At 40.8% G+C, this 12,901-nt stretch overlaps 1 protein-coding gene across 1 annotated transcript; it reads right to left on the bottom strand.

Moving 5' to 3' along the window:
- Positions 1-815: 815 nt before the first annotated feature.
- Positions 816-2,438, bottom strand: LOC306746404 (serine/threonine-protein kinase pim-1-like; the record flags this gene model as incomplete). Its single annotated transcript, XM_079229318.1, has 6 exons — positions 816-907; positions 1,024-1,185; positions 1,283-1,463; positions 1,556-1,813; positions 1,906-2,090; positions 2,282-2,438. The coding sequence occupies 6 exons, from the start codon at positions 2,436-2,438 to the stop codon at positions 816-818; spliced, it is 1,035 nt and encodes a 344-aa protein (XP_079085444.1).
- Positions 2,439-12,901: the final 10,463 nt, after the last annotated feature.

Genomic DNA, 12,901 nt, shown 5'->3' with positions numbered 1-12,901 from the left:
ATAATCAGAAATCCAATCAATTGAAGCAGTGAAAATAAATTGTGTGTGATTCTCTGTATTCTTATCACGAGTCCACCTTGATCATTTTCTACAATAATGATATGTATGGTGTACTAATAATACTGACATATAAGTATTAGTGCTTTCAACACATCCATAAGTTTCTTAAGCGCTAAGTAAACGTTACGAACAGCACTTCCTGCAGCAGCAGATAGTCTATGCATACAGTGAGACGGTTGATGCTGCTCAGCTTGCTGTGTAGTGTACAATGTATGGCTCGAGAAGCTCTCGTAAATAAATGATTCATTGTCAGCAGAATCGATAGTGCTTGTACAGGAAGTCATGATGATGTGAGAATGGATCTTGGCGATCTGGAAGAACTCTCTCCCTATAAAACTAATATCACTAATATCGCTCCTTCATCAATATATTACATTCATAACATATATCACCTATATATCATACATAACATATATTACATATGCTACATGTAATGGAAATTAATTAACCTTATCAATCTCCTTTAGAGAAAACAAATGCGATGTGAAACACTTAAATGTCTTTAAGCATTTATTAAACAGAAACTTGGAATAATTCAATTTTCATTTAATTTTTTTTTCATTTTTATTTTTTATTATTGAAATGTCCCCCCTGCTCCTCCTCGCAGTGTCCTCCTTCCCACCAGACAAGCCTTGATGCTTGTCTGGTGGATGCTGTTTGGCTGCGTCCCTGAGAGGCAAAAGTGAGAGCACAGATGTATGTGTGTGTAGCTATGTTGAAATGTAAATTTAGACGTGTGTGTGTGTGGTGTGATACTATCTCAGCCACAGGTGATTCCTCAGCTGCTGCAGGGTGAGACGCTGCTCCGGGTCCTTGTTCAAACACGACTTTAAGAAATTGTTGCAATCTGGAGAGAAAGAAGGAGAAGAAAGAGTGAGGATGACAGCTCCAGTGATCCATCACAACGCAAACTCAAATGAACAGATTTTTGTCTACCGACATGTTTGTGTATGTTTTTCTTACTTTCTGAATACCACCATTTGGTCCTCTGTTGCAGAAAGAACATGTCTGCTCTGAATGTCGGGTTTTGGAGCATGTCAAACAGGACCGCACCGATCTGGTACACCGTGCTGGGTCCGGCTCTGTATTCCCGCTGTTTGTGCCATTCTGGGGGGATGTGAGTACCTAAAATATACAAACATAATAAAAAGACAGTGAGGAGGAGGAGCTTGGTTTAATGGGTAAAGTTAGTGAAGAGCAGGCGTAAAACTGGACATCTTACCCATGAAGATTTGATATGTGTCTTCTTTCTTTGCGAAGCAGCTCAGGCCAAAGTCGGTGACACGAACTTGTATGCCATTTGTATGGTATTCAATAAGGACATTTTCCACCTTAATGTCCTGGTGGAAAATGTGTTTTTGCTGGAGGTCAATGGCTGCATCCATCAGCTGTCTCAGTATAATCTAACAAACAAAAACAGAGAGATGAGGGATCAGAGAGGAGAATGCTTGGACATGTTTTCATGCCTGTGACTGAGTTGACTGCAGCTGCTTACCTTCGCTTCCTTTTCTTCCAAGCAGCCTCCTTTGGCTGTAATGTAGAAGAGGAGGTCTACGGCCGGCCACGGTCTCTTCAGCACCAGGATCAGCTCCTGGTCCAGATCGTACCAGTCCAGCAGGTCAATGGGTGCTGAATGCCGCTCTGATTCAGCCGCCAGTTTCAGCATGACGGCGACCTCCATGGGGATCTGCTTCCCGTTATTGTCCTTGTGCATGAGGACAACTTTGTCTCTGGGGATATGCTTGATAGCAACCTAGGAGATACAAACAAGACTTTTTGGTTACAGTTCCTGACCATAATGTGTGTGTCTGCGTGTTTGTGCAAGAACATGTGAGTAAGACTTACAGTCAGATTATCCGTTTTGCGGTAGCCAGCAAACACGGATCCGAATCCTTCTGGGCCAAGTTCCTCCTGCTGCCGGTACTTGGCTTTAAACATGGCAGGTGGGTCCAATGCCCTCTTCTTTGTCGCAACTGGTCCGTTATTGGCAAAGGCCTTCCTCTTACCGCTTTTCTGAGTGTTTCTGCTTTCTACAGATGAGAGAAAAAAAAATCACAACATGAGTTTACTGAGTCACAACACGAACGTGGACAAAAGGTCTAAAACACAAGACGGGCCGGCATTCGATATCTCTTAAATAGCTCATCATTTATGGAAGAATAATAGTTTAGGCTAGTTGTTTTTTAACTTGCTCCAATTAAAATATGGGCATAAAGCTTACCAGTGTACCCGGAGGTGGACAGCAACTCATTGTCACAGGGGATGGAGTCCAGCCGCCAGTGCTTCTCCTGTGGGTTTTCATCTTCTGTTGCTTCTACGACTTCAAAGACAACGTCCTGCTCCACAGAATTAAAGACCTTTCCAAATGTGACGCCCATGATAACTGAAGACTGCTGAAGACCTTTCTAACAACTTCTGTGTCTGTTCCTCTAAGGTTGGAGTCTATATTAGTGAACTGGCCCCTGAGTGTTCTAAAGCTGTGGCTTTAATGAGGTGTTCCATTATGAGGTTCCGGAATATGCAAATTATGGTTTAGAGTAAATTGTGTATTTGTGTGTACAGTTTATTAGTAAAGATGGAGGTTATCCAGTGAATACATTCATACAGTGCATAAAGTACTATGTGTACAAACATACAATACTTGCATCAATTTGTAGATGTTGTGTGTCTGTTTGTAGTCATTTTGAGTCTCTTTGCAGCTTTTTTGCATCTGTTTGTGGTCACTTGCTGATCTATTTTTAGTAATTTAGTGTAGCTCCGTCTGGTTCAGAAAAGCTCTCCCAGTTGATATTAATGATGATGTTTAGTCCAGTACAGCAACAGCGTTTGTAGAATCTAACAGTTTCTGAGTGGACTTCTGTTGCACACGGTCACTATCAGGTCAACACGCTGTTGGCCACCTGATGCTTGTGTCTGTTCTTTCACACAGTTTTATTACCATAATATTATTATTATTATTGTATTTCATTTGAACATTTGTGTGAATTCTAGTTTTGTTTTTACAATGCTATATATATTTTTGAATAATCATTTTCAACTATATGCTCCTGGGAACTGAGGGAAAATAGTGTCTTCCAAATTCATATTTTTTGTGATTTCCTACCTATTTAGAGTTAAGGAAAACATCTTACAATTTTGACTTTTTGAAAATTATTTTAAGTTGTAATTTTACAGTATGTCCACTGTTTACTGTAGTGTCCACAGGACACTTTTCGTGTTAAAAGACAGCCAAATATAGAAGATAAAAAAACAAATTATGGTTATAGAGTAATATTAAACCAATAATACATTCAACTTGATTATAAAACAAAATAATTCTTCATCTTTGAATGAATGCTGCTAAATCTTCAAATACGTTGTTGTCAATGTACTTGTAAAAGTATTGAATTGGACTCCAGTCTGCAGGTTGTAGAGTCATTTTGACTGTGTAGAAGCCCAGGTAGCACAGGTGTGAATCTATTAAATGAAAGCTAATAACAGGAATAATAATTAAACCTCAGACAAATCTATTTGGATAAAATGCAGTCAGGTCGTAGTGCATCATTGGGATAAAACATCGGCCTACATGCTACTCCTGGCCCATAGAGGAGGACGACGATCCTGCTCATCCCTTTCTGTCTCTGAGTCTGTCTGCTCATCTGAGCCTCCTGTTTCTTCTTCTTCTTCTTCTTCTTCTTCTTCCTCACCATGCTAAAACTCATCCTCATCTCTCTCATCATCTGAAAGCTCCAAATCTGATTCTCCCTCAACTATCTAGTACAGCATCCTTTATGATTGAGTTCTGTCAATGTTGAGTCATTAAATACATTAATTTTGTCCTGGTGTCCACTATAATTGACATTCATAAAAGGACTATTATTTAAATAAACAAATAACTGAAATGCTTCAGAACTAAATATATCATTCCTGACAACACATATAAATATCAGAGTAAAAAAGACAATAATTTAGCAATATTTGACTTACCCTTTGACTTTCCATAAAATGTGCTGGCTGATCTTGTGTCGAAAGAAAGAGGAAGTTGTCATGATCCCACCCCCACCCATGTGGTATCAATGGAAAGCCCAGGATGTGCTCTTTAGAGTACAGCAGGAGTTGATAGGGTATCTCAAATGGGGAAATGGTGAGATGCAAAACCAAAGTGTCCACCACAGAGGACACAAATTAATGGGCTGGGTCTCAGGAGGAAATGTTTTATTACTACAATTGAAGACAAAAGTCTAACATTTTACTGTCATTTCTTTTAATATATATTATTGACATTATCATGAACAAAATATTGTTATTACTGTATAAAACAACATACAAATTAAATTAAATAAAGAGCGGCCAGATTTTGGTGCATATCGCTCGTTCTTGTGTGTCAAATCTCAATTTGTTTCAATATATCCTCCAGGAACATTGTTCTGTTTATGTAAAACATGGGTATGTATCTTATATGCAAGTGCCTTAAAAGGTGAATTTAAGAACTTATGTAAAATCGAGAAATATACCTCAGAATCTGAAGGGTTAACCTGTAAACACATTGTAATACATAATAGCTACCACTGGGAGCTGAAAAAGGGGAGATCAACCACAAAGAGACACAACACGACTATGAAGAGACACAAAGCAGCTAGAAAGCCACTCAAAATTACTACAGACACAAAATATTTACAAATTGATGCAAAAAAAGCTGCAATGAGACACAAAGACCCTCACAACAACTATGGAACGGGTTCAAAACAACCATAGAAATTGACTAAAAATATACAGTAAGTGACCACAAACGGATGCAAAATAGCTGCAAAGAGACTCAAAATGACGACAAACAGACACAAAACATCTACAAATTACTGCAAGTATTGTATGCTTTTACACGTAGTACTTTATGAATGTATGAATGTATTCAGTGGATAATCTCCATTGAAATGCGAAAAGGCGTTGCGAATATTTGCGTAGTTGAATTATTTCAACTCTGGTGAAGAATTCGCCCGACGCTGAGTTGCGAAAGCCAGAGTTGAGAAGCTCCGCCCGGCATCACCGCCGTCTTGCCGTTACTGAATCAAACTGCTGCTGGTCCGCTGAAGGAGCGCTCGATGCGGCTTCATTCAGATACTCGGCCTGGAGGAGTCAGACTTGTGTGCGACTACGGATAATATTATGAACCCAGACACGGGGGCGTTTGATGTTCCAACGTTTTTGGGACTTCCTCAACAAGTATAAAGCAGAACTAGTGGTTATTTCAATGGTGAATGGCGGAAATGGAAAATGTTTTCACAGAATAAAGCCACGGAGATAAGCCCTGCCCCCTTTCTGCAGCAAAGGGTTACGAAACAGCGAATTACAGGGCTCTCAAGTGTCACGCATTGAGCGTGACTGTCACGCATTTCGGTCTTAAGTCACGCCCTCCCGCCACACATCGTATTTCTCACGCTGAAAAAAAACTCTAGGCTATTTAATGTGCCGCAGCGCGCAAACATGACCTGGTCGCGCTGCCCTCACCATGGAGGAATCAAGCACGTCTCCCCCGAATCCCCAGCCAATCAATAAAAAGAGATGGGCGACACGAATAGCCAATCAGAAAAACGTATCTGTTGTATCTGGGTGAAATGTAATCTGTTCCTCTGTTTTATTACAGATCTCAAGCTCAAACAATGACTGTACGTGTCACATGATCTTCATCATCATGTGTTCAAGGCAGCAACGGGGAAGAATACCTCCTGTCTCCAACGGTGAGACTCTCTACAAATATGAATGTCTCCTCTTGAATATCTGCCCTATATTGACGTCACACGCTGCCACGGACTCTCCGCTGCCAGTAATCTCACTCGCTGTCTCTCCAACAACGTTAGCTAACGTGTTAGCAAGCTGACTAGCTTGCCATTCAAAACTGGTGGGAGGGAAATGAAGCCGCTGTAGACATCTTAACGCTGATTGGCCAAGACTCGACACGTCAAAGATCTTCTATTGCTAAGATGATCACAACCTCAGTTTTTTCCCGTGTCCCACTCCAATCTCAGAAACGGCGGCCAGTTGACCCCCCCCTCCAGCTAAACCAAGCTAATTGTGTGATATTCGTCAGTACAAGCGGCTGATTACCTGCTGTACATCTTTAACATTTAAACACTTGACTCTCTTCTTCTTTTAGCGACTTATCGCTTAAATCCAACATTTATTTTTACTTTGTTTGTTCTGCTAACGTTAGCTACTTTACTTTGCTTAGTTGCTAGCGAGGGCTTCATTCTCTCCCTTTCCTGCTCTCTTGACCAGCGTGTCACATGTTTAGATATTCCCCTGCCTGCTTTAATGATAGCAGTACATGTAATAGTTCATTTGCTAGGTTGGAGGCAGGTCTCCGTGGGTTAGATGCACGGCTTCGCACCATCAAAGCTCAGACTTTAGTTACATTAACCAGCCCAATCCCCATAGTCGGTGTGGAGCAATTTGATTTATCTCCTGCTAGCAATAGCTGTTACCCGGCAGCCTCCAAGCAGCTGGGACAGTGGGTGAATGGCCAGAGGAAGCAGAAGTCTAAGCAACCCACTGTGCGTAACCGGTTCTCCCCACTCAGAAACACCAGCTGAGGAACCAACTTTGGTTATCGGCAGCTCCATAGTCAGAAACGTGAAGATGACGAATCCAGGGACCACAGTCAAATGTATTTCTTGGAACAGGGCGGGAGACATCGAGTCCTATTTAAAACTGTTGGCTAAGGATAAATGTAAATACAGTAAGATTGTAATTCACATCGGCGGTAATGACTCCCGAATTCACCACTCGGAGGTCACTAAAATTAGTTAAAATTTAAAATTAAAATCGAGAAACAGACACGAGACAGGAGCTGGTCAATGAGAAAATAAGCTAATAGGGAGAACAAAATTATAATACATGTAGTGTATTTGTGAAAAACAATTACATTATAATATAGATATAACTTTTAATTATAGATTTTTTAAAATGATAAAATAGCTATAACTTTGTGATTCTGTTTAGGCCAGCAGAGAAGGCTTAGCAGGCCCTGACGGCCCGCCACTGCTCTTGACACGTCAAGAGGTTACGTGATACGTTATCCCAAAAATGAAACTTAAATATAATTTTCAACTCTGCCCGTGTTCTGGATTAAAATCAAGGCAGAATATCCTGAGATCGCCAAAAAAGCTCTCAACACCCTGCCTCCTTTTCCAACATCCTATGTGTCTTTGTGAAGCGGTTTTAAGTTAAGCAGTAGACTGGAATAAAGGTTTAAATTGGGGAATAGACTGGAATAAAGGTTTAAATTACGGAGTAGACTGAACTAAAGGTTTAAATTACGTAATAGACTGGAATAAAGGTTTTTAAGTTACAGAGTAGACTGGACATAAAGAACACACGTTGTCTCCCATCACCCCAAGATGGGACTGGCTTGTAGCAGAGAAACAAGCGTAGGGTTCCCACTAATTCGCCGTAATGGTGAGTTGTATTTGTATGCTCTTTAAGCCGGTCGTATAATTTTATTACGTCATATTTATCACCGACACTGTGAAGGCCGGTCTGTGAAAATATTGTCTTACACAAAACTGGTCTGTGGCATAAAAAAGGTTGGGGACCGCTGAGATAAAGGACTTGTCTCTGTACCTGTCTTGTTGGACCTTAGTGCTGCATTCGACACCATTTACCATGACATCCTATTACAGAGACAAGACCAGTCAATTGGTATTAAAGGTACCGCACTAAACTGGTTTAAGTCCTATTTATCAGATGATCTCAGTTTGTATATGTAAACGATGAAGCATCGATGACCGCCAACGTTAGTCCTAGAGTTCCACAAGGTTCTGTGCTTGGACCAATTTTATTCACCTTATACTGTATATGCTTCCTTTAGGCAATATTATTAGAAAACACTCCATAAACTTTCATTGTTATGCTGTAATACTCAAATATATCTGTCGCTCAAGCCAGATGAAACCAACCAGGTCGCTAAACTTCAAGCATGTCTTAAAGACATAAAAACATGGATGACCTGCAACTTCCTGATGTTAAACTTAGACAAAACTGAAGTTATTCTACTTGGCCCAGAACACCTCTGAAATCAATTATCTAATGATATAGTTTCTCTTGATGGCATTGCTCTGGCATCCAGCACCACCGTAAGGAATCTCAGAGTTATCTTTGATAAGGACTTGTCCTTTGGCTCCCACGTCAAACAAATCTCAAGGACTGCCTTTTTTCACCTACGTAACATTTAAAAAAAATCTGGCACATCTAGTCTCAAAGCGATGCAGAAAAATTGATTCACGCATTTGTTACTTCAAGACTGGATTACTGTAACTCCTTATTATACGGCTGCTCTAGTAAGTCTCTTGGGTTTCTCCAGTTGATCCAGAATGCTGCAGCTTGTGAACTAACGAGGACTAGGAAGAGAGATCACGTTACTCCTGTATTAGCTGCTCTGCACTGGCTCCCTGTAAGATCAAGAATCACATTTAAAATCCTTCTCGCCTACAAAGCCTTAATTGGTGATGCACCATCATATTTTAAAGGAGATTATAGTGCCATATTACCCCACTAGAGATCTGCGCTCACTGAATACAGGGCTACTTGTGGTTCCTAGTCTTAAAAAGTAGGATGGGAGTTCAATTTTGTTTTATTTTATTTTTTAGATTCATGTTTCCCATATTGCATCGGTGAAGCAGCTCAGAGCAATCTCGGTTACGTGAACTCAGAAGCCGTTCTCGCGTTACTCAATAAGGAGATTTTCCACCTTAATGTACCGTTGGAAAATGTGTTTCTGCTGGAGGTCAATTGCTGCATCCACCAGCTGAATTTAATTGAACGTGCTAATCTGTGATTGTCCAAAATACCTGAAGCCATTAGTATTATTTTTAATCCATTTTATTGAGGTTTTTACAGCAGAGTCCACTTTTATTTTATTTTTTAGGTTCCCGCCATCTGTGCCACTCTGGCGGGGATGTAATAGTTCAATAATACAATGAATCCTCATAACATCTACTTTCATAATGATTGAGCATGTGCATTTATTTTATTACCACATATTATTTCTTATTATATTCTTACTACTGGTTTTGAGTGTGTGTGTGTGTGTGTGTGTGTGTGTGTGTGTGTGTGTGTGTGTGTGTGTGTGTGTGTGTGTGTGTGTGTGTTATACATTAGATGTATTATTATCAGCCACACTGCTCTACAGTATGATCAGAAGCCACGTGTCTGTTGTTTAGGAAGTCTTGAGGCGACTTGAAGTCCAGCGTTTCTTGATGACTCTTCAGAGACGTGGACAGCAGGACGACTCTTCATGTGAAGAGAGCTGAGTACCTAAAACATACAAACATAATAAAAAGACAGACATGTTTGTGTATGTTTTTCTTACTTTCGGAATACCACCATTTGGTCCTCTGTTGCAGAAAGAACATGTCTGCTCTGAATGTCGGGTTTTGGAGCATGTCATACAGGACCGCACCGATCTGGTACACCGTGCTGGGTCCGGGTACAAACTGGGTGCTGGGTACCTAAAATATACAAACATAATAAAAAGACAGTGAGGAAGAGGAGCTTGGTTTAATGGGTAAAGTTAGTGAAGAGCAGGCGTAAAACTGGACATCTTACCCATGAAGATTTGTAAAGCGTCTTCTTCCTCGGCGAAGCAGCTCAGGCCAAAGTCGGTGACACGAACTCGTATGGCTTTCGTGTGGTACTCAAGAAGGATATTTTCTGCCTTAATGTCCTGTGGAAAATTAGTTTCTGCTGGAGGTCAATGGCTGCATCCAGCAGCTGTCTCAGTATAATCTAACAAACAAAAACAGAGAGATGAGGGATCAGAGAGGAGAATGCTTGGACATGTTTTCATGCATGTGACTGAGTTGACTGCAGCTGCTTACCGTCGCTTCCTTTTCTTCCAGGCAGCCTCCTTTGGCTGTAATGTAGAAGAGGAGGTCTACGGCCGGCCAGTCATGGACATAAAGCTTACCAGTGTCCCCTGAGGTGGACGGCAACTCATTGTCATGGGATGGAGTCCAATCGCCTGCGTTTCTCCTGTGGGTCCAATGTCCGCTTGTTTGCCTCAACTGGGTCAGTCATCTGCGATGGCCTTCCTCTTAGCACTTCTCTGAGCCGCCTCAGCTGTGTTTATGCTTTCTACAGATGAGAGAAAAAACCTTACAACATGAGTTTACGCAGTCCCTCAAACTAAAAGACAAGACGGGCCGTCATTCAATGTCTCTTAAATAGCTCGTCATTTATAGCAGAATAATAGTTTAAGCTAGTTGTTTTTTAACTTGCTCCAATTAAAATATGGACATAAAGCTTACCAGTGTCCCCTGAGGTGGACGGCAACTCATTGTCACAGGGGATTGTTAGATCATGTATAATATAATGTGAGTCCAATTAAAACATCTATCTATCTATATACATGCCTGCTGTAGATGCTAAATAATCATGTAGTCCTTGAATCCATCCAGCACGAGTACCTCATGTCCTCCTTCCTGTCAAAGAGACGTGAACTCAAATGAACAGATTTTTGTCTGCCGACATGTTTTTGGTTGTTTTTCTTACTTTCGGAAAACCACCATTTGGTCCTCTGCTGTAGAAAGAACATGTCCGCTCCGGTTTACCGTGCTCGGTACGGCTTTGTATTCATACCTGCAAACTTGCCACCTTTTGGCGAAATTCGCCGTTTTGAAATGAAAATATGTCATCCACGTGAATTGTGTAGATCCGAAGAGTGAGACAAAAAAAAAAAAAATTAAGTTGTGCGCAAATAGAAGATCTTTGACGTGTCGAGTCTTGGCCAATCAGCGTTAAGATGTCTACAGCGGCTTCATTTCCCTCCCACCAGTTTTTTAATGGCAAGCTAGTCAGCTTGCTTACACGTTAGCTAACGTTGTTGGAGAGACAGCGAGTGAGATTACTGGCAGCGGCGAGTCCGTGGCAGCGTGTGACGTCAGACAGGATAGCGGCGAGTCAGCGGCACTGGCGGTTCTACCTACCGACACCTGACTACATATAAGTTCTACCTACCGACACCTTACTACATATAAGTTCTACCTACTGACACCTCACTACATATAAGGAGAGGATAAATGGAGATTTTATCCAACTTGTATTTTAATTAAAAAACAAATGGCTGAAATGAGTTTCCTCCGTAGGGTGGCCGGGCTCCTGTTTATATTTAAGGGTTAAGATCTACGTGTAGAAAGTATATCCTCCAGTTAATTATAATATACATAGCTATGCTTATATATATATAGTGGTGTGCATGTTCAGGTTTACCTGGTGGAAACATTATTCAGTGTTCTAGACCAGGGATTCCCAAAGTGTGGTGCTCGCAAGGGGTGCGCGAGCTGCCTCTAGGGGGTGCGCGAGAGGAAAAATGAAATGGTGGTCTAATGGTGTAATAATTAATATTAAACATAATTTAAAAAAAAATAAGTAGGATTTTTTAATTATAAAAATTCCCTTTGTACGATTTACATTTAATTACAATTAAAAACGTACAATTTAATAAATAGATGCACTTCCGGTCCGGCCGCCAGACTGTCTTTTACGTACACACTAGCTAGCCTAGCTTGTGCGCCTAACGTCATTTCATTCATTCAGCAACATCCATGAAAATATGTTAAACTGGCTGAAATCGGGGAAGCTGTCAGGTGGGACATCTGAAGCTATCAGTAATAAAAGAGGAGAGGGACAGAGAGAGAGTGAGGAACCGGAGGTGAGAGAAATGGAGAGGTGCGTTGGGGAGAGACCGGGAGAAGAAATCGACCGGGAGTCGGAGAAAGAGCGAGAGCACAGAGGCCCATCGCGGAGTCAAGGTGAAAAAAGAGGAAACGAGAGTGAGCATCAGACTGGGAAAAAAAAGAGGAAATATGATGACAATTATCTAGGTCTGGGCTTCACTTGGATTGGCAATGCAGATTGCCCGAAGCCACAGTGCGTGTTGTGCAGTGAGGTTCTGGCTAACAGCTGTCTGAAGCCTCTTCTTTGCACTGCTACCTGAACACCAAGCATGCCAGTGCAAGTCTGAAGCCCCTTACATTTTTTAGATCAAAATTAGAAGAGTTACAAAACAGCCAAAAACAATTGCAGTCTCATTCATGTGTTGGGTCTACACCAGGGATTCCCAAAGTGTGGTGCGCGCACCCCTGGAGCCTCCTTTTTTTATTTATATCTGTTTCTGAGCCTATGTGCCACTCTTTGTTCTTTACGTGTCTTACTGTGTTTAAGTAAATAAATGTGAAATGCAATCTGCCTCTGAGCCTGTGCGTGTGTCCTCGCCATCCTTATTGCTCTTTAAAAGTGACGCCTTGTGTAACTGAAATTTATACAGCGGACTAAATCTTGTAACAAACGCCACGCGCAAGCAAACAGTTCTCGCATTGGTCCGATTTTATGCGGCTAAAAATAGGCTCTGTTGCGTTTTTTTTTTAAGGTGTGGAGGATTGGGGGTGCGTGAACACGGTCGGGATGTAGAAGGGGGTGCGTGGCCTAAAAAGTTTGGGAACCGCTGTTCTAGACTAACTGACGTCTCCTCAAAGTAAAGTGGTATAACAGTATGACATAATATGGTCAAATAAAAATTAAATAAAAAGGCTGATACATTATACATATTATGGCATATAAGTGTAATATTATGAAGTGAAATGTAGTAGTAGCAAAACAATATTCTGTATAGTACAGCAGTATTGCATATTGTAAGTATTAAGTCTACAAAATACATTATATATATATATATATATATATATATATATATATATATATATATATATATATGTATATACATATATATATATACACACGCGCAACCGTTCAAAAGTTTGGGGTCACTTAAAAATGTCCTTATTTTTCAAAGAAAAGCACTGTTTTTTTTTCA

This window comes from Taurulus bubalis (assembly GCF_910589615.1).
Source record: "Taurulus bubalis genome assembly, chromosome: 1".
Taxonomy (NCBI): domain Eukaryota; kingdom Metazoa; phylum Chordata; class Actinopteri; order Perciformes; family Cottidae; genus Taurulus; species Taurulus bubalis.
This window is presented reverse-complemented; position numbering and strand designations above follow the sequence as displayed.